The following is a 23,478-nucleotide window of genomic DNA, read 5'->3' as shown; positions in this document are numbered from 1 at the left end:
TAAATCTACTAAGTTTTGTGCTAAAATACTTAGCGCATGCGCACTGCGTACCAAGCGCATGCGCATTTTCGCCTTAATCGCTCCATTGCGAAAATCGGCAACGAGCGAACAACTCGGAATGACCCCCATGATGTAGCGAGTGGAAAACATAGAAAAAATGGGCAGATTATTCAGAACGCGCACACACACTGCTCAATATCTGGAGATTGTGGCAGATATATTTGGTCTGGGCCGATTGATTGGAAAATCGATTGTTCGGGTGGGTGTGCAAGATTTTCCCAAATTATCATTGAAACGACGACAGGATCGTTCTCACACACTATACACACTATACAATAAATCAGGCCACTGTTCCAATTATTGGTAAATCGGCCCAATAATTGTATAGTGTGTACCTTGCTTTACTCCTTTTATATAAAAGGCAGGTGTGTTCTGGAATCATTCCAGGGATCCCAATTTTGTTATTTATGACTCACTCACCAGGCAGATTGGTAAGAGCCCCAGCACTTTCAGCATGGGGTGGTATCCTCTGTTTAGGTTGACAAACTCCCATTGAAGCACCATCCTGTAGGGGGGTACACACGTAGCCATGTGTGCTTAAATTCTAAGCAATCTGACTAGATTGCTTAGAAAAGATACACACATCTCTCCATATGTATGCCCCGTAGCGGCATCTAGTTAGATCGCTCACTTCACCTCTGTGTGGAGTAAACGTCTCTCCCCCCCCCCCCCCCCCTCCTCGCTCAGCACATATCGCACTGTGTGCTGAGCGAGGGGAGAGATGTGTGCTGCGCGTTCTGTGTTAGATCGCTCAGCACACATCGGTACGTGTGCACCCCCCTTTATTAGGTTGGTATTCACTAAAGCATTAGGTCAGACTGATTAATGCTCTGGACCTTTTTACTCATGTTTTTTCTCATGTCCCTGTAATTGGGACTTATTACTGATGATGATGTGCACATCTCCACCAAAAGGGTTCTATTACAAGTAGTGGAAAAATGCTTTATAGGTGCTCTTCAGGTAATATAGTAAAAAGTTTCACACACCACAAAAGCCGGATTCAGTATACTGGAATCAGTGTAACAACACATCAGGGCAGGAAGCATAGTACATTGATGATAGCAGGATTCAATAAATAGGAGTCAATATAGCGACACAGCAGACAAGGATTCAGCAGGGAGCGTGGTCTAGATGTATGCAGGATTTGGTATACTGGACTCGGTAAATGGCACAGCAGACAAGGATTGGGCAGTAAGCATGTTTGGTGGATGTTAGCAGGATTCGGTACACAAGAGTCAGACAGATTGGCATACAGTGTGGCCAGGCCAAACAGACACATACTGTATTAGCACTGTTGGGCTTGCACTAGTCAAGCAGAGCCAGCTTCCTTACATCCAATAAGGACATCACCAGCAGAGGGGATAAGAACAGAAGCAAACTGCATTCTCCATAGTCTGGTATCGAGCTTGTGGGTAACAAGACTCTGTAAGTGCCTCTTGTGACAACAAAACACATACATTCTAGCTGTATCCTCTAAGGCAGAAGTAGAGAGAGAGAAGAGGAAAAAAAATGCCTGCTGGGTATTCTCTGGCTATAGTGTGACAGCAGTACAGGGAGGCTTTTTTTGCATGTACTATCATATTGACCAGGGCCATGCGTTCAACTCCAACCAGGAAAGGGGCTTGTAGGTTCTCCCTGTGTTTGCTTGGGCTTCCTCCCAAAGCTCTTGTTCCAACCCATAATCCAAAATATACAGAGAAGTCCGCTTTCAACAATGGATTGTAATTAGTATACTGTGCGTGTTTGTGTGGCAGATCATTTAGACTGGGAGCTCCACTGGAACAGGGACTGGTGTGGTTGAAAACATAGTCACTGTACATCCTTGACAGTGGAGCTATGTAAGTAAACAATAGGAACAAGATAGAAAACCGTTACTGAGAGAATTATGGAAGAAGTAGTCTTTGACAACCTAACTTACATTTATTGTGTCACATGGATACTTTAAATTTCATACTAGGCAAGGTTCCCAACGTTATCACTAGTTGTACATTAATATACACTAAGCAAAAGGATACGAATTTTGTGCAATATTTTATTACTTGTGCTGACCCCACTTTATGCTGTATGATGTTGCAAATTATTTTATTGTAGCAAGGTTTTGTAGACATATGTAGAGGGTAATCATTACAATTTTTTAATGCACTGGTTTATGTTGCAATACATTTGGAAATATGTTTCTTATTCATAAGTTGGCACATCCATCGACACAAATAAAGTGGTTTTGGAAAGTTTGGATCCGCATTACATGTTTTTAACAATGTGGGCAGATATAATTTTGATCCCAGTTAGAGCTTCACTACATGTTGGCTTTATTAATGTTGGAGGAAGTAAAAATCCATAGGTCCCTTTATCACGAAGTTCAAGTGTAAAAGAATACTTGATGCCCAAGTCATATGCCCAGTCGTCAGAACCTCCAGGGGCCAGGTCTGCAAAAGTGTAATGACAAAAGATTGGTTCTAGTTATCATTTGCATATGTAACAAGTACATTTTCCAATGGGAAAACTAAAATATTGAAAATTGCTGGGGAGATACAGGTTGATTAAAAGCCTAAACTACAGTAGGGATGACATTATATGTTATTTTAGCATACAAGTGCTCCACAGGGGCTGGTATGACATACTTAGGGGGATATCCAATTATCCCCGGTAATTTATCGGGGCTAATTGTCCCACCGGGGGCTAGCTAATTAGCCCTGATAAGCCGCGGCACGCGCCGGCTTATCAGGGATTTTGTTTCACCTGCCTCCGTCCGAAAACGGGGCTGTTTTACACGAAAACACACAGGTTTCACTGAAGCTGTGTGTTTTCGGGAGAAGGGGGTTTTTTTTACAGGCGATCCATCTGGATAGCCTGTAAAAAAAAATCGGTGAAACATCGGAAAAAAGTCAGAAAAACAGCCGTAAACTGCCGTTTTTCGGACCCGATGTTTTACCGGGGATAATTGGATATCCCCCTTAGAGTTCCACAGAGATCCACGGGCGCATAGTGCCATATGCAGTCTGAAAAGCTGTTAGTAGAGCATAATCACAACGTTTCTAGACCCTTTATAGGCAGCTAGAAAACCATTTTGTTTAAAATGAATTACTTACAAATCGTATCAGCTCCTGGACCAGACGTGTATTTATTTCTTGATGTTGATCTGATACCATCTGTGACTTTTTTTGCTAGCTGCAACTGAAAATAAAAAATTTACAGGTTATGCGACTCTGTATGAAAATAGTATTTTGTGCCTCAGAAGGTTACTGGGACTGAATATATACAGGTTGAGTATCCCATATCCAAATATTCTGAAATACGGAATATTCCGAAATACGGACTTTTTTGAGTGAGACTGAGATAGTGAAACCTTTGTTTTTTGATGGCTCAATGTACACAAACTTCGTTTAATACACAAAGTTATTAAAAATATTGTATTAAATGACCTTTAGGCTGTGTGTATAAGATGTATATGAAACATAAATGAATTGTGTGAATGTAGACACACTTTGTTTAATGCACAAAGTTACAAAAAATATTGTCTAAAATGACCTTCAGGCTGTGTGTATAAGGTGTATATGAAACATAAATGCATTCTGTGCTTAGATTTAGATCCCATCACCATGATATCTCATTATGGTGTGCAATTATTCCAAAATACGGAAAAATCCGATATCCAAAATTAGAGATGAGCGGGTTCGGTTTCTCTGAATCCGAACCCGCCAGAACTTCATGTTTTTTTTCACGGGTCCGAGCGACTCGGATCTTCCCGCCTTGCTCGGTTAACCCGAGCGCGCCCGAACGTCATCATGACGCTGTCGGATTCTCGCGAGGCTCGGATTCTATCGCGAGACTCGGATTCTATATAAGGAGCCGCGCGTCGCCGCCATTTTCACACGTGCATTGAGATTGATAGGGAGAGGACGTGGCTGGCGTCCTCTCCGTTTAGAATTAGAATAGATTAGAGACACTTGATTTACTAATTTTGGGGAGCATTAGGAGTACTCAGTAGTGTACAGTGCAGAGTTTTGCTGATAGTGACCAGTGACCACCACTTTTATTTATAATCCGTTCTCTGCCTGAAAAAAGCGATACACAGCACACAGTGACTCAGTCACATACCATATCTGTGTGCACTGCTCAGGCTCAGGCCAGTGTGCTGCATCATCTATATATATTATATATCTGTCTGACTGCTCAGCTCACACAGCTTATAATTGTGGGGGAGACTGGGGAGCACTACTGCAGTGCCAGTTATAGGTTATAGCAGGAGCCAGGAGTACATAATATTATATTAAAATTAAACAGTGCACACTTTTGCTGCAGGAGTGCCACTGCCAGTGTGACTAGTGACCAGTGACCTGACCACCAGTATATAATATTAGTAGTATACTATCTCTTTATCAACCAGTCTATATTAGCAGCAGACACAGTACAGTGCGGTAGTTCACGGCTGTGGCTACCTCTGTGTCGGCACTCGGCAGCCCGTCCATAATTGTATATACCAGTGACCTAACCGTGGTTTTTTTTTCTTTCTTTATACATACATACTAGTTACGAGTATACTATCTCTTTATCAACCAGTCTATATATTAGCAGCAGACACAGTACAGTGCGGTAGTTCACGGCTGTGGCTACCTCTGTGTCGGCACTCGGCAGCCCGTCCATAATTGTATATACCACCTAACCGTGGTTTTTTTTTCTTTCTTTATACATACATACTAGTTACGAGTATACTATCTCTTTATCAACCAGTCTATATATTAGCAGCAGACACAGTACAGTGCGGTAGTTCACGGCTGTGGCTACCTCTGTGTCGGCACTCGGCAGCCCGTCCATAATTGTATATACCACCTAACCGTGGTTTTTTTTTCTTTCTTTATACATACATACTAGTTACGAGTATACTATCTCTTTATCAACCAGTCTATATATTAGCAGCAGACACAGTACAGTGCGGTAGTTCACGGCTGTGGCTACCTCTGTGTCGGCACTCGGCAGCCCGTCCATAATTGTATATACCACCTAACCGTGGTTTTTTTTTCTTTCTTTATACATACATACTAGTTACGAGTATACTATCTCTTTATCAACCAGTCTATATATTAGCAGCAGACACAGTACAGTGCGGTAGTTCACGGCTGTGGCTACCTCTGTGTCGGCACTCGGCAGCCCGTCCATAATTGTATATACCACCTAACCGTGGTTTTTTTTTCTTTCTTTATACATACATACTAGTTACGAGTATACTATCTCTTTATCAACCAGTCTATATATTAGCAGCAGACACAGTACAGTGCGGTAGTTCACGGCTGTGGCTACCTCTGTGTCGGCACTCGGCAGCCCGTCCATAATTGTATACCACCTAACCTTTTTCTTTGCATCATGTGCTGATTGGGGAGGGTTTTTTGGAAGGGACATCCTGCGTGACACTGCAGTGCCACTCCTAAATGGGCCCGGTGTTTGTGTCGGCCACTAGGGTCGCTAATCTTACTCACACAGTCAGCTACCTCATTGCGCCTCTTTTTTTCTTTGCGTCATGTGCTGTTTGGGGAGGGTTTTTTGGAAGGGACATCCTGCGTGACACTGCAGTGCCACTCCTAGATGGGCCCGGTGTTTGTGTCGGCCACTAGGGTCGCTAATCTTACTCACACAGTCAGCTACCTCATTGCGCCTCTTTTTTTCTTTGCGTCATGTGCTGTTTGGGGAGGGTTTTTTGGAAGGGACATCCTGCGTGACACTGCAGTGCCACTCCTAGATGGGCCCGGTGTTTGTGTCGGCCACTAGGGTCGCTAATCTTACTCACACAGTCAGCTACCTCATTGCGCCTCTTTTTTTCTTTGCGTCATGTGCTGTTTGGGGAGGGTTTTTTGGAAGGGCCATCCTGCGTGACACTGCAGTGCCACTCCTAGATGGGCCCGGTGTTTGTGTCGGCCACTAGGGTCGCTAATCTTACTCACACAGCTACCTCATTGCGCCTCTTTTTTTCTTTGCGTCATGTGCTGTTTGGGGAGGGTTTTTTGGAAGGGCCATCCTGCGTGACACTGCAGTGCCACTCCTAGATGGGCCCGGTGTTTGTGTCGGCCACTAGGGTCGCTAATCTTACTCACACAGCTACCTCATTGCGCCTCTTTTTTTCTTTGCGTCATGTGCTGTTTGGGGAGGGTTTTTTGGAAGGGACATCCTGCGTGACACTGCAGTGCCACTCCTAGATGGGCCCGGTGTTTGTGTCGGCCACTAGGGTCGCTTATCTTACTCACACAGCGACCTCGGTGCAAATTTTAGGACTAAAAATAATATTGTGAGGTGTGAGGTATTCAGAATAGACTGAAAATGAGTGTAAATTATGGTTTTTGAGGTTAATAATACTTTGGGATCAAAATGACCCCCAAATTCTATGATTTAAGCTGTTTTTTAGTGTTTTTGGAAAAAAACACCCGAATCCAAAACACACCCGAATCCGACAAAAAAAATTCGGTGAGGTTTTGCCAAAACGCGTTCGAACCCAAAACACGGCCGCGGAACCGAACCCAAAACCAAAACACAAAACCCGAAAAATTTCAGGCGCTCATCTCTATCCAAAATACCCCTGGTCCCAAGCATTTTGGATAAGGGATACTCAACCTGTATATGCATTCAAAAAAAAGAAGCTTTATAAAAATGCACTTAAAATAGTGTATTAATACCCATATGCTGAGACGGGTGTGGTATGTTAAATTGAATTATCATGTCGACATACATCAGGTCAAAATGTCGGCATACACCATGTGTACACTGACCATGTTGACATTCATCATGTGTAGATGGATGGCATGTCGACATGGCTTCCTGGTTCCGGCGGTCAAGTGACCATCACTTCCAGCACAGACCTCTGATGGAGCACCGGTTTCGGTGAGAATTTTAACTGTAATACCTATTCTTCCCCCTCTGCCTAACCCTCACCCTCACAGTGGTGCCTAACCCTAACAGTCAGAATTCCCAGAATGTCAATATTTCACATGTAGACATTTCAGATGTCAACATTATGGGGATGTTGGCATGCTGCTTGTTGACACATTAAACCATGTTGACATTCTAGCGTCAACATTGTTGTGTTGTCATTATTAATGTCAATATGGTAATTGTTGACAAAGTGACTGCATCCCATGGAGACGCTAACATCCCATGGTACATCAGGCGTACTTACACCCAACTAGCCATAAACACTAGAAAAAGGGTTTTTCATGTATTGTTTTGATATGTCTACTGATGTACATCTGTGACATTTTGCAATTACGCAAACATGCCCTCACTTTTCTTGGCCTGAGTTTGCATTGGCCTTCTCCACCCCGCCCTGCTTCTCTACGGGGGTCATCTACTAAAGCTTCTAAAGCAGAGAATTGGTGATGTTGCCCATAGCAATCAATCAGATGCTGTCTATTATTTCTCCATTGCCTTTTACAAAATCTGATTGGTTGCTATGGGCAACATTACCAACTCTCTGTTTTAGAAGCTTTACTAAATTTACCCCTAAGCATAAAGGAGTGTAAGTTACAAATATGCACACATATTCATCAGTATTTAACCTGCCACCATTCAATTTCCGGATCAGAGCATGCCCTTTATGGAATAGTATGTTCTTAGAGTTTGCTTTCATTAACGATAAAAATAAACTATTAAACTAGACCTGGTAGTTTTACCATCAGAACAGAAAATACAAAAAAGTGTCTGTCTCTTACCAGTTCATCATGATCTTTTGATTTCTCTCTAGTGTATGAATAGGGAAATAGCACCATCTGGGAGTAAGAGTGCATTGTTATATAGCCTTTTATAATATCTTTCTGCTTTCTGATAAAATCAGCAACTGCGGCCACCTCAGGTTCAGATTCAGGGAACTGTCCACAGTATGTTTCATGGCAAGGATTATTGGAAGCTCCGGAGCCTAAAAAATAATGTAATCATTTACATTTTAGACACAGTGGGCAAGGAACATTGATATCAAGATACATCTTGTCATACATGTGATTAACCCCTACTTTCCATATAAGTATTAATTTACAACATATATTTTTAACGTGTGATTCCCTGATCATCCCTCAGCTATTTACTCATGACCGTCTTTTATCATATACATAATAATATTTTTGTATCATGGTCCTGGCTGAGGTGACAGGTCTGATATTTAAATACTAAAATACTGTATTGTAAAATGGGTACTGGAAATAAGGACTCTTAGGCAGGTAAAACACAGTCTTTGCTGGCATTAGATACCGGACATAGCATACATAGGCTTGGGACTGGTCACAGGTACATAACTTAAAATGAACAAATGAAAGTAAATATCTTAGCACTTCCTGTGCTCAACAGTTATTCTGCTGCAACGACCTGCAGGCACCATCCACCATGCTGTCCTGGCACAGCCAACATCCAAAGTCCTGGCACTACAAAACTGCAGCCTACTGACTGGCATCTAACAGGCATCAGTGCTCCGAGTAGTGGGTGTATGGGAGTTTTAAACTCATCTCCGTATTCTTACTTCCTACTGGCTCTGGGTGAGCTGGAAAACCTGGACTTCTATTTCTCCACTTGGAGCTGTGCAATCCAGAAAGCCCGAAGTTCCAAATTACTACTGCAGGTGCAGAATGTGCAGGTCTTGTTTTCCTCTCTCTTGAAGGGAGCTAATCCCACAGAAATGTGGGTAACTGTGGTGAGACACAAGCCCTCTCACCACAGTTTGTATAGTTAACACCAGGCTCTTTTATTGAATAAGCATAGTACAGGTATTTAAAAATGGAAAATTACAAAAGGTTCCTGCACTGGGAACGTGGCTATAGGGGCTTCTTCTGTATTTATTTCTGTTATTACCTAGTATCTTTTATGTTGTTTTTGTGTGATATAATTACATGAAGTAATCTAAGGCTGGGTACACACTTAGATGAAACAGGCACAGTTTGCCGATTGTGCTGCTGCTGGTCAAATGAAACATCTTCTTGTTGACTATGCTGCACAGCCAACTGGAAGATATCGGGCCAGTTGTAATACTGTCTGAGTTAGACGGACGTGCCTTATAAATGATTACCCCTTTACACTAATGTCCGAGTTCAGCTGGCAACCTGCATATCGGCCAACTTGGACGTCATTACATTTGGCCCATCGTATGCAACCCAGTGCACTGTAAAGAATAACAGAACAAGATGCTGTTTTATCGTTCTTTACATTGGCCAGTGTGTACCGGCAATCTGGCATGGTGTGGGGCAAAGGGAAATTTAAGTTATGTGTGTCAACAGCTTAAGACTTTCATTGGTTGAATGTTATGGTAATATATGACTGATGTGTTCAGAATCACAAAGATTATTCTAGTGACTGGTTACGCCTCTATGTTAGTTGGCCAAATCTATCTGATGGTTGACTCCTTCAGCAGCACACACTTTCATTGTCCCTACCTTTGCATTCCCCTGGTGGGCCCTTTATGCCCCATTCTAATACTAAGAAAAATGTCCTAGCCACAAGGCCATATATTCTAAAGGGAAGGCATTTGGGAACAAAATTAATAAATCAAAACTTGTCATTATCAAATGCACAAAAAGTTAAGACCGCTCTATAGACATGTGTTGGGTATGCCACTCCCAAGAAATAAAGTTATCCACTTCTCACAGTGCCGTATCCCATATTAACTTGCCATTGGCCAATACTGACCTGGCCTCAGATATCACCAAAATATTCGTCCGTTGCCATTTCTGAAAATGCATCTTTAGTGGTTAGCATTTGTATGAGTGGGAAGCAGTTAAAATACCGCTAGTCAGGATCCCGGCGGTCATAAAACAGACGTCGAAATCCCGACAGGCGGTGAAATGCCGCCGCCAGAATACAGGCAAAACAGGCTATTCTCCCTCTGTGAGTGACAAGGGCCTTTCTAGCGTTAGCCCCACTGCCGGCATTCTGGCGGATGGGATCCCACTGTCAGAATCATGACAGCCAGCATCCCATCTGCCGGCAAATCATACATATCCCGTATGAGCCTAGTTAAACAGTCTTTGATGTGACAGATTTCTCCTTACTGAATTAAGAACTCTAGAATTGAAGGCTTGTCATCGAGCTCTGCTATGCCTCCTGGGGGGTTCCCGCTGGTCACCTCAGCAGTCCATGAAATTTGTATTTGTTTATACTTTTAATGTTTGGTGTCTTTTCCTGGACCCAGTGCTGCATGGGCGCCGCCTTGTTGGTTCCAGTCACCTGACCCTAGATCCACCAGTCAGAGGGATTCTGATTGCCCTATTTAAAAACTTCTGGAGTCAGAACAACTCCTGGAGTCAGAACAACTCCTGGAGCCAGAACACCTCCAGTTGTGACTCTGGCTCATGTTACAGTTGTCTCTAGTTTCCTGAACTCACTGTGCTTTCCCGTGCTATTCAGCAATCTCTACAAGCCTCAGCATTCCATCTGCAGTGTATTCTCTCTTGGGAACAACTGTGCAGCAATCAGCAAACATCAGAAAATTCATCCACAGTGTGCTCTCTCCAATCAGGATGCGGTTATGTGACCGCCAGTCACAATACCGGCACGGCATCTTGAACACTGACTAACCCGCCGGTCGGCATGCTGACCAACAGGGACTATTCCCACTCGTGGGTATCCACGACACCCATAGAGTGGGAATAGGACCTGTGGCGAGCGCAGCGAGCCACCAAGACCGCTGAGTGATTAGCACGTGGTGCTCCCCTTCCCCTGCCGGCCATCTGACAAACGGGATCCCAGCATCGGTATGGTGACCGGCGTTCTCCCAACCGCCGGTCACCCAATACCAACCCCTCCAATGAATACCAGAGCTTCTGTGCAGTATTAGCATGTGCCAGCATTCCACCATTGGTGCGCTCTCTCCTAGGTATACTTGTGGTATTGTGGAGCATCTAGCTAACACTAGTCATACACCTGCTGTGCGTTCTCATATATCATCCACTTGGGTTCAGTATGAATAACTGGGGGCTGGATGTCAGTATACCGGCAGCAGGGAGAACTATAGAAAGCCCCTTGCGGGCTCGCCACGCTGCAGGCACGGTGGCTCGCTGCGCTTGCCACAGGTTATACTATCCCTCTATGGGTGTCATGGACACCCACAGAGGAAGAACAGCTTGTGGCGCCGGTATTCCGGCGGCGGCATTTCACAGCTAGTCGGGATTCCAGCTTCAGCATTGTGACCGCCGGGATCACGACTAGCGGTATTTACCCATTTCCCATCCACTCAAAAGTGTGTATTCCACCTCCCACCTTCATGGCACTTCTCGTTGTTCCAACAGGTGTTCTCTTCTGCAGTACATCCCCCCAACTACAGCTATTGTTCATGTTCCTATATGTTTATACAGTTCAGCTCCTTACTGTTTTACTGAATGAGGAAGAGCATAAGCAAACCTAACTTCATACACTCCAACACCAGCCAGCAATTCCAATCAAACCCACATAGTGACAAGCCTTTTAAAAGAGATGTTTAAATTAGCTTGGTGTTCACTTATGCATGAGATGAACCTGGGAAAAAGTTGTCTTTTATAGAGTTGGTATAAATGTTGTTACCTCAGATGAAGCTAATTGTTTTCATTTCAGTAGTCTCGAGGGGGAATACTGCTTCTTGTTGCTAGACCTAGTAAGCACAATATAGATCTTTGCTATGGATGAGAAATGGCTGTATTCTAGCCATGGTATCTTGTGCAGCCTTTACGTTTACATGCACTCAGGGCAGTCGAGAGCCGGGATGGGCCCAGGTACTTTTCAAGGAGTGTGGCCTAATCACAGGAGATGTGATCATGTACCCTTAGAAAAAAATACTAAAAAAAAATAGTATTTTAAGCAACAGCAGACCAGTACACAGCAGCTTGTGCTGGGCTGAGGAATGGAGCTGCTGCTGCTAGATAATGTGGAGGGGCCTGGGCCCCTTCTGGACCCTCACTGGGCTCCTCCATCAGACCTGGGCCTGGGTAATTTGTACCCTCCACCCCCCCACCCCCCCTCTCTCTGCACCACTGCATGCACTCTCAGGATCACTACCTTTTTCATATGGAAATGTTGTGTACTTTACACCCATGAGGATCTTGAATTGCATTTTAATGAAATATAATTCCATACATTGTCTATGAAATGGGTTTAGTACTAGCACTTTGACTACTTTTTTGAAGGTAGTCCACAGATATCGTCCCTGCTGGTAAGGGCCCCTGCTTTAATTGTCTCGTCTAAGAACAATATTGAGACATTACCATACACCTCAACAAGTTGACGATTAATTTCAGCTGCTGATGTGCCTTTTAGATGCAGAATTCTGACCACCCTATGCACCTCAATGTTTGGCTATGTTCCCCCAGCCCCACCATCTTACAACTGATGTTGGGAGAGTATAACTGATATGAGCCACAGTCTAATGGCCGAGAGGGGAAGCAGTGGTCTACCTGCTCTGGCCTGTGGGAAATTAGAATGAAATAAAGAACCTACTTATTTAACCACTCTCGTCTATACATTTTTTTAGGATTTGGTTCCTAATTTATTACTTTAAAGGTAGCTGAAATGTGGTTATTGTTCACCAAACTAATAGCGCTGTTCCTCTGCTTTTGATAATATTGTGATTGAGGCTCCTTAGATGTTACATTTATTCCTTAAATATAACAACATAGAGGCCTTCCTTAATTGTTGTAATTTGAAAAGTTGGAAACTACCTAACAACTGTGGCTTAGACCAGTGGTTCTCAACCTCGATCCTCAAGTACCCCCAACAGATCATGTTTTCTAGGTCACCAAGCAGTTGAACAGATGTATTCATTACTCACTGACACATTTTAAATGACCCACAGGTGGAGCAAATTATTTAACTTGCAATCCTGTGAGGAGACCTGGAAAACATGAACTGTTGGGGGTACTTGAGGACCGAGGTTGAGAACCACTGGCTTAGACCAATTTCCCTGCTTACAGAGATGTTAAGCTTATGTCTACTCACCTTTCCAATTAGGTCTCATCTATTACTGGGTCTGACCACACAGGTTTTATGCTTGAACTGTCTATAGACATCAATGTCCCTACATTAATATACAAGTCTCCACTGGGGAACCAGTTGTGGTATTGCTTTGATTCTATAAAGTTGAAGTACCTCTGGGAGGTGATGGACAGATTTGGATATGGCCCTAATTTGCACTTTAGCTTTAAAACAAGACTTACAGTTCATGTTGTAGTGTCCTTTGCTTTCTTACTGTACAGATGGACCCCTGATGGGTCCACATTTTTTTTCAATAGCAACTGTATCATTTGCAGATTAGGGATACTATACTGCCTGTGTGTCATGGTTGAAGTCTGTAATTTCTCCCTGGAAGGAACAGCTCCCAGTCTGTTCGATCCAGGGAGAAAATAACAGACCTTATCCATGGCTTAATCACCCCACCACAGTGTATCAAATGTTTTAAATAACACGGTGTAGCAGTAGTAACTTGTCTCTCTGCCATTTAATTAACATTCACTCAATTGTTTAACATCAAAAAGTGTCTAGAAGGTGGATTGTCGCCCTGGCAGTTCATTTGCAGAAAATATTTTTCCAAAGTTTTTGTTTATGTTACACAACTTTTTATAGCTATATGCATGTGCCGCCACATTGCTATTCTTGCTGGCAGCCGTGCTTGGACTTAATGAGCACTGTACCTATCAGAATACATTACCACTACCTTACTAACAGCCTACATTTACGGATAGTAGCTTTGTCTTGCTATTGTTTTGTCCACTTCATTCAAACTGATGATTGTGCCACCACTGTTGTGCTGGTGGCCTTTGGTTCCTTTGCATCCTTTCAAAACTTAGTTTGCAGGAGAAAAGCACCAATGGGAACCTATTTGGTATATTTCTGCAGGAACAGAGCTCACAGACTCATTTACTTTACCTCCTTCTGGGTTCAAGCCACAACACTGTGGACCAAATTGAGTAAGCTTATCTCCTTGCAAGATATAGCTAGCTACATGGGTGCAGATTTACTAAAACCTCTGAAAAGTGGAGGTGTTGCCAATCAGATTCTAGTTATCATTTAACAGTAAATCTAAAAAAAAAGAAAAGGCAAAAGGTAAAAAATTTACGCAAGCATTTAGTGTCTTCCGCTTTAGAAAACCAGACAACTACTTACTGTAGAAGCCACACTAGTACTAGTCATAGTATCAGTGGGAGGGATCAAGAGGCACTCATCATCATCATCATCATCAGTGCATATTTTGTACCAGGGGTTGTGCACAAAGTGGATATGCCTCCACAGGTTTCCTCATTAAAATCCCATATTTACCATCAGGAACAAGTGCTCTTATACCAAGGAAGCAAATATTGTCAAGTAACACAGTTTTATTTCTGCAGATTCAAAATCAATTTAAAATAGTAAAAACATACCACACCACCCAGCGTCAAAGTTCCTATTGAGGTCAGTACCATAGCAATTGCTGTTTGGATGCTTAGAACGGTTCTTTCTCCACATTCGATTCTGTTAAAATAAAAGGTAGATGTATGGTGTATTCACATCTCAGAAAAACCATTGTCATTGCGTTATCTATTTCTAGTTTTATTTATATAAACACTGGACTTGATTGTATATTCTGTTTGTAGTCGCAATACTGCTTTCCCTAAAGATCATCTATTTTTCTGATCAACTTTATCTCCGCACTCACTAAAGAACAGGACTCTCCTAAAATAGCATATGCAGCACTCCATGTAAATGCTGCTCTTTTGCACATACAGAGGTTACGTGTTTCATGGAGAAGCAAATTATCTTTAGTGATTATCCTTCTAGCTGTGCCCACTTTGCTGCAAACCTGATGTGTCCACAGTCATAGCATGGTGCTGTAACCACGGAGTGACAGGAACTGTTATTATTAAAGAGAAATTACTACTGTGCACTGCAGCATCACACCGGGCAATTACATCAATTTTGTTACTAATGCTTTTAATGTACTTAATCCTGATTGATTCGTCACCTGCCCATTACACATCCAAGAGTCATGGGTAGATGCCTAGAAATAATATACTTACAGTAGTCCACGTATAGCGATATCCATCTACATTCATCACTGGTAAGACATAGAAGTCAGTATATTTCAAAAGATTTGTCATGTATTCATCCTGGCCATAGAAACCCACAGCCTAGATGGTAAACAACATAAGGACAATTACATAGAGTTACATACTTATTCAACCACTTACCATGATGCTTGAATGGACAGCATAAAACATGCTCTGATACTGCAACTGATGCTCTAATGCTACCTGCAATTTACAATGTTCCCTCTGGTTTGAGGAAACGGACCACTGCAAATGTATATTTGCGCGCATAAGGACTGAGGAACATGTTTCATAAAAAAACTTCATCGTCCCATCTTTTGCAAATTGGAAATGTTCTGCTAATCACAGTTTTACTATGTGCAATTTACATGGGTTGGGATATTTAGGGTCTGATTCTGGGTCACACCTTGCTGCGACCGATTTAGCGTCTTTTGCCTTAGTCGCGGCATTGACTTTATGCTACTGCTAGTATTAGCCCATCCCCTGGTGTACAAGGGCTGAGACTCCCACTTGTAGAATGTATAGACTCTAATAATGCACCACTGGAAATAGCACCAGCCCCAGGCTAGGTGCAAATTCTCTGACAGAGTATGGTCTCCAGTTAAGAGTGATTAGGTGTCTAAGCTCACTACCAGTTCAGCTCCCGTATACCACCCATTCACTGCCCAGGAACACCCAGCACATTTCTGACACCTGGGGCTGGATGCCTGCCGAGTTGGCCAGAGGTGCAGGTTGACGGCCAAACTTGGATACTTTTTTAAAGCGTCAATCATTTACAAGGCAAAACCATGCCTTGTAAATGATTGGCACATTAAAAAAAGTCAGATGCCTTGTAAATGATTGGCACTTTAAAATAAAGGTTTTAGTTTGGCCGGCAACCTCCTACATTTGACGTCGGCAGTGTGTAGCCCATGAAGTATGTCACGTGTCGTGCACTGGCTTGGTGGATATAGAAGGTGTGTGATAGGCCGTCTGCATACTTATCACTCTTTGCTGTCATGGGTAAATGGGGCGATTTATCCAAGTTGCAAAAAGCAGCTCTCTGTCAAATTTAACCTGAGGGCTACCAGACCTGTGTCTAAAACAACAGTTCAGCCCATCTAGCTGTTGTCCGTGCTGCACACGGCGGTTACTCTGGCTATTAGCTGGTGGTCATAGTAATGTGTATAACCAGTGAAATAGTTGAAGTACATTGGTCTATGCTGTTTGACTACACTCATCCAATATCAACATTTCTATTAGTAAATAATACATATTAGTATAGTACCATATTAGTAACAGGGTATTTCTGAAAACAAGAGAGAAACCTAAGGAACAGTGGGTGTCTCACGGGTACTCACATGTCCTACAAACCACAAGCAGAAGGCAGGAGCGATCCACTCCCTTGCATGTATGCCACAGTCAATCCATATAGCATTTTTTGCTGTTTTCCACTTCCCAGACAGCTGACAAATAATTAGACATTAATGTAAATAAAAATGTATATTAGAGTCACTGCAGTAGAATTACCTGAAAGGGTTGGGTATGCTTTGCCGGCGGCTGGGATCCCGGCAGTCAGCATCCCCGGCACCGTGATATAGTGACCAGCGGGATCCCGACCGCCGGTGATGTGATTTCATCCCATCTGAAATGCACTATACAGAACCTATCATCAGGTGAAGTCCCAACAGTTGGCTAGTTTGATTTAAAGCAGTCAGTATTAAAGTCACCTATACACTGTGGATGTTATTTATGAAGCATAGAAATTGTAGAATCCTCTTTAATGTCATGCTACTCATTTTGCGGTGTCCACCAAACTTGGACAAGGGTTTGTGAGGTATTGCAGAATAGCAGAAGTTTGCACAAGCTGATGAGAAGAGTTGGATGGAGTACATTGAAGGTATGTAATATTGGTAAGACAATGAAGGAGAAGATGTGCGCACCTGTTGCAGAATAATGACCAAGTGATAGCTGGAAAGTTGGTGCCATGTTGAAATTCACATTAAAATAGAGGAGGCAGCTGCACACTGGGTTTGCATTTACAATCCCAAATCTTATATTTTAACATGGTTATAGCCTTATCAAGAATTTTAGTAAAACAGAGTATCAATTTTTCCCAAAGTGTAATTTTTTTCTCACTTGTTTGCAGGGGCATAGCTATAATGGGTGCAGGGTGTGTGATGCACAAGGGCCCCTGAGTCAAAAAGGGGGCCACACCGCTTACCCTGCACCCATTGACTATACTTACGCCACCGCTGAAGAAATCACCAGCTGGCGCTATTTTCCCAGACACATGCACAGTAGGAATTACTGGTAATATGGCATCTGGGCTATTCTCTAGGAAATATTTGCATGGCTGATAGACTCTGACATAGTGCCAAAGTCTTATTAGCTAATGCACTGGCGTGAGAGAGGGGTGCATGGAAACTGGCAACTGCACACAGATTCAATTAATTGTTCCAAGAGCTAACTTATTGGGCCCAGGACTAAAGAGGAAAGTAATATACTGTATTAGGATTTTTCCAAATTGGTGCATGTCCGACATATGTTCTGTGAGTTTTAAGTTGCTGAATGTAATAGAATGAGACTACAGGCAAACTTGCAGGAATTGCTCCTCAACCAATCTCACAAGCATGCTTATTGTGTGTCAGACATAAGGGTGCTCTCTGTATTGGTTGGTGGTCACAAGTGTGCTCCCTGTATTATGTAGTAGTCATAAGGATGCTCTAAGTATTGGATGGTGATCACAAGGATTCGCTCTGCATTGCATGGTGGTCACAAGAATGTTGTCTGCTTTAGATGTAGGACACAAGGGTGCTGCCTGTACTGAGTGGTGGTCACAAAGATGCTCTCAGAATTGGGTGGTGGTCACAAGAATACTGTTAATTGTATATAGGTCACTAGAATTCTCTCTGTATTAAATAGCCTTCATCATGATGCTAATAAAATACAAGCCAGATGTCGCTGATAGACATTGTTTCTGATTATAGCATTTTGACTTAACTTATTTTTTGGGCTATATATAGACAACAATAGGGAATAACAGTACACATGACTTAGCTGCTGGTAACTGACACAAATGTACAGTACCACAAAACATTACATCGGAATAAAGAAAAAAGGTGGTATTACAATAGTGCTTGGGTCTCATGAGGTTGCTATCTGTGCTCTGAAGGATGTTTTTACACCTTAAAGGCAAAGAAAACACAATATAGTCTAATACTGCAATATAAAGGGTAATAAACACAAATATCATAGGATAGATGGTATAAAACATCTACTCTGTAGTAAGAAGGAACATCAGCACCTTGAGACACACCTGTTGGTATTAAGCACTGTAAATATTGTATTCAATTCAAAACCTTATATTATATATGGATATTGCTCCATCTCTTCACTATAACTCACAATCAAATTAAATGGAAAAATCTTGCGTAATACCCTTTGGTTTAAAATCCATTTAATCACACACATCAATTGCAACAATGAGAATGGGCAAAATGATTGCGTATCAAATACAAGAACTCCGCACAAGCTGAGTTTCAGACACCCACCCTGGTTGCAGTACACTTCAGTATACGATCAGTTAGTGGAACATCAACCTGACCTGTTTTAATGATTTTAATGTTTTAATAATTTTTTTCAAACCTTGTGTGTGCCACCTCCATTTATTTATTACAATCAACGTCCAATTGAAGTTGTCCATTAATGTGACATGACTTTGCATATCACGTAACCATAAGTCCCTTACATAGGCGTTCCACAGACCCAGAAGTTTCTTTTAGAGACATCCTGTCATCCTTCCGAGCACCAATAACAACCTCATGTTGTTGGGAAAGAGCGCCCTGCGCTGTCTCTCCATCAGGGTACTAGGACCCCCAGAATGATAGAGGCACACCCTCTGGCCCTTTTGCGTTACTGTGCATGTGCAATGTTTCTGTGCATCTTCAGCCCTGTCCTCCATGCTTGAAGAATGTGCCCCTGAGAGTCTCCAGGCATACCTACTGTAGAGATGGCATTACGTAGACTACAGACCCCTGTCAATTCTACTTACAGAACCAGCGTTTACACTACACTGTAACCACTGTATGTACAGACACAAATGTCCCATCTGTCGCACACTACCTACACTCCCCTATATGGTCCTGGCTGGATCTGGTGCATAAATCATATATCTGCTGCATTAACCCTGTGTCACCCTGTGAGGGTTGGGTACGGGATGCTGGTACTCAGAATACCGACATCGTCATCCCGACTGTTTGAAATCCTAACAGGGGCGCAGGAGGTAGCTAATTCGAATCCTCTCCCTCCCCCTAATCCTCCCTCCCCACAGCGTAACCCTAACCTCCCCTGCCCGCAACCTGACCCTAACCCTCCCTTCCCGCAGCCTAACCATAACCTCCCCGGGATACTTACATTCAGGATCCCGGGTGTCGGTATGCTGGTGTCGGCATTCTAACAGGTGTCGGGATTCTGTCATTGGCATTCTGACAGCTAGGATACCGAGCGCCGGGATCCCAACTACATTCCGCCCTGTAAGCCTGTTCTGCCTGGTTAAGTGATCTACCGAGCAGGGCCGTCTTTTCGTATGGGCTCAATGGGCTCTTGCCCAAGGGCCCCAGGAGTATAAGGGCCCTAGGCTGGTAGCTAAGGGTCCCCTCTTTCCAGGGGTACCAGATTTATGAAAATTGGCCCTGGGGAACCGGAGATATGTGACTTGGTCCCCATACAAGCTTGTTAATTGCTCTTCCCAGCCAGATATCTCGGGTTCTGTCTGACTTAAGAGTTTTTCTGAGGGTATAATCCTACAGCTGGAACTCTCCCCTTTCAGTGGACACTGGCAGCTTGTCTCTACTATGCCCAGAACAAGAGATATCAGCCTTCAAGCAGCTGGTCACTGCTCCAGCTCCACACGCCTAATATGTAGTTTCTCTGACGTCCTAGTGGATGCTGGGGACTCCGTAAGGACCATGGGGAATAGACGGCTCCGCAGGAGACTGGGCACAATTAAAGAAAGATTCAGGACTATCTGGTGTGCACTGGCTCCTCCCCCTATGACCCTCCTCCAGACCTCAGTTAGATTTCTGTGCCCGGCCGAGCTGGATGCACACTAGGAGGCTCTCCTGAGCTCCTAGAAAGAAAGTATAATTTAGGTTTTTTATTTTACAGTGAGACCTGCTGGCAACAGGCTCACTGCAGCGAGGGACTAAGGGGAGAAGAAGCGAACCTACCTAACTGGTGGTAGCTTGTGCTTCTTAGGCTACTGGACACCATTAGCTCCAGAGGGATCGCACACAGGACCCGACCTCGTCGTCCGGTCCCGGAGCCGCGCCGCCGTCCCCCTTACAGAGCCAGAAGCAAGAAGTGTCCGGAAAATCGGCGGCTGAAGACTTCTGTCTTCTCCAAGGTAGCGCACAGCACTGCAGCTGTGCGCCATTGCTCCTCATGCACACCACACACTCCGGTCGCTGATGGGTGCAGGGCGCTGGGGGGGTGCCCTGAGCAGCAATATTAACACCTTGGCTGGCAAAACTGACACCATATATAGCCCTAGAGGTTATATAGGTGTAAATTACCCCTGCCAGATTTACACAAACAGCGGGAGAAAGCCCACCGAAAATGGGGCGGAGCCATCTTCCTCAGCACACTGGCGCCATTTTCCCTCACAGCTCCGCTGGAAGGATCGCTCCCTGGCTCTCCCTGCAGTCCTGCACTACAGAAAGGGTAAAAAGAGAGGGGGGGCAATAAATTTAGGCGCAGTATATATAATACAAGCAGCTATAGGGGAAAACACTCTGTATAGTGATATCCCTGTGTTATATAGTGCTCTGGTGTGTGCTGGCATACTCTCCCTCTGTCTCCCCAAAGGGCTTTGTGGGGTCCTGTCCTCTATCAGAGCATTCCCTGTGTGTGTGCTGTGTGTCGGTACTGCTGTGTCGACATGTATGATGAGGATAATGATGTGGAGGCAGAGCAAATGCCTGTGAATGTGATGTCACCCCCTGCGGGGTCGACACCTGTGTGGATGGACTTATGGAAGGAATTACGTGACAGTGTCAGCTCCTTACATAAAAGGTTTGACGACATAGGACAGCCGGCTGCTCAGCTTGTGCCTGTCCAAGCGTCTCAAATGTCATCAGGGGCTTTAAAACGCCCGCTACCTCAGATGGCAGACACAGATGTTGACACGGATACCGACTCCAGTGTCGACGACGATGAGACTAGTGTACCTTCCAATAGGGCCACCAGTTACATGATTGAGGCAATGAAAAATGTATTACACATTTTTGATAGTACCCCAGGTACCACAAAAAAGGGTATTATGTTTGGTGAGAAAAAACTACCAGTAGTTTTTCCTGCATCTGAGGAATTAAATGAGGTGTGTGAGGAAGCGTGGACTTCCCCCGATAAGAAATTGATAATTTCTAAACGGTTATTGGCAGCGTACCCTTTCCCGCCAGAGGATAGGTCACGTTGGGAAACACCCCCTAGGGTAGATAAAGCGCTTACACGTTTATCAAAAAAGGTGGCACTACCGTCTCCGGATACGGCCGCCCTAAAGGAACCTGCTGAGAGAAAGCAGGAGGCTACCCTAAAAGCTATATATACACACACGGGCATTATATAGCGACCAGCGATTGCATCGGCATGGATGTGCAGTGCTGCTGCTGCGTGGTCAGATTCCCTGTCGGATAATATTGATACTCTGGATAGGGACAATATTTTGCTGACAATAGAGCATATAAAAGACGCTGTCTTATACATGCGTGATGCACAGAGGGATATTTGCCGGCTGGCATCAAAAATAAGCGCAATGTCCATTGCCGCCAGAAGGGGGTTATGGACTCGGCAGTGGTCAGGTGATGCCGATTCAAAAAGGCACATGGAAGTTTTGCCTTATAAGGGGGTGGAACTGTTTGGGGATGGTCTTTCAGATCTCGTTTCCACAGCTACGGCTGGGAAATCGACATTTTTGCCACAGGCTACCCCACAGCAAAAGAAAGCACCGTATTATCAAGTACAGTCCTTTCGGCCCCATAAAAACAAGAGGGCTAGAGGCGCATCCTTTCTGCCGAGAGGCAAAGGTAGGGGGAAAAAACTGCAGCATACAGCCAGTTCCCAAGAGCAGAAGTCCTTCACCGCGTCCGGTAAGTCCACAGCATGACGCTGGGGCTTCACAGGCGGACCCGGGTACGGTGGGGGCCCGTCTCAGAAATTTCAGCGCACCGTGGGCTCTCTCACAGGTGGATCCCTGGATCCTTCAAGTAGTATCTCAGGGATACAGGCTGGAATTCGAGGCGTCTCCCCCCCGCCGTTTCCTAAAATCTGCCTTACCAGCAACTCCCTCTGCCAGGGAGGCAGTGTTGGTGGCTATCCAAAAACTGTATTCACAGCAAGTGATTGTCAAGGTACCCCTCCTTCAACAAGGAAAGGGTTACTATTCCACAATGTTTGTGGTACCGAAACCGGACGGTTCGATGAGACCCATCTTAAATTTAAAATCCTTGAACACATATATCAAAAGATTCAAGTTCAAGATGGAATCGCTCAGGGCGGTTATTGCGAGCCTGGACGAGGGGGATTACATGGTCTCCCTGGACATCAAGAATGCCTACCTGCATGTCCCCATTTACCCTCCTCACCAGGAGTACCTCAGGTTTGTGGTACAGGACTGTCACTATCAGTTCCAGACGCTGCCGTTTGGGTTATCCACGGCACCGAGGGTCTTTACCAAGGTAATGGCCGAAATGATGATACTCCTTCGGAAGAAGGGGGTTTTAATTATCCCGTACTTGGACGATCTCCTGATAAAGGCGAGGTCCAAGGAACAGTTGTTAGTGGGGGTAGCACTTTCTCGGGAAGTGCTGCAGCAGTCACAGCTGGTCCCGACGACACGTCTTCTGTTCCTGGGAATGATTCTGGACACAGACCAGAAAAAAGTGTTTCTTCCAGTGGAAAAAGCCGAGGAGTTGTCATCTCTAGTCAGAAACCTCCTAAAACCAGGACAGGTGTCGGTACATCAATGCACGCGAGTTCTGGGAAAAATGGTAGCTTCGTACGAGGCAATTCCATTCGGAAGGTTCCACGCAAGGATTTTCCAGTGGGACCTGTTGGACCAATGGTCCGGGTCGCATCTCCAGATGCAGCAGCGGATAACCCTGTCGGCAAGGACCAGGGTGTCACTACTGTGGTGGCTGCAGAGGGCTCATCTACTAGAGGGCCGCAGATTCGGAATACAGGACTGGGTCCTGGTGACCACGGATGCCAGCCTTCGGGGCTGGGGAGCAGTCACACAGGGAAGAAATTTCCAAGGGCTGTGGTCAAATCAGGAGATTTCACTACAAATAAATATCCTGGAGCTAAGAGCCATTTACAATGCCCTATGCCAAGCAAGTCCCCTGCTTCAAAACAAACCGGTTCTGATCCA

General features: G+C 44.2%; 1 protein-coding gene across 1 annotated transcript in view; it reads right to left on the bottom strand.

The window, feature by feature from the left end:
- Positions 1-1,960: 1,960 nt before the first annotated feature.
- CPB2 (carboxypeptidase B2) overlaps positions 1,961-23,478 on the bottom strand; it is a 65,227-nt gene continuing 43,709 nt past the window's right edge. The window contains exons 7-12 of the mRNA XM_063952815.1: positions 16,412-16,516; positions 15,042-15,152; positions 14,406-14,496; positions 7,755-7,957; positions 3,150-3,234; positions 1,961-2,486 (exon numbers count right to left, since the gene is read on the bottom strand). Of these exons, the coding sequence (XP_063808885.1) occupies positions 2,302-2,486; positions 3,150-3,234; positions 7,755-7,957; positions 14,406-14,496; positions 15,042-15,152; positions 16,412-16,516 (780 nt within the window). The 3' untranslated portion in view covers positions 1,961-2,301. The remainder of the gene's footprint in view (positions 2,487-3,149; positions 3,235-7,754; positions 7,958-14,405; positions 14,497-15,041; positions 15,153-16,411; positions 16,517-23,478) is intronic.

Source organism: Pseudophryne corroboree, chromosome 2, assembly GCF_028390025.1.
Source record: "Pseudophryne corroboree isolate aPseCor3 chromosome 2, aPseCor3.hap2, whole genome shotgun sequence".
Lineage (NCBI taxonomy): Eukaryota > Metazoa > Chordata > Amphibia > Anura > Myobatrachidae > Pseudophryne > Pseudophryne corroboree.
The sequence above is the reverse complement of the archived record's forward strand: the minus strand, read 5'-3'. Positions and strand labels throughout refer to the sequence as shown.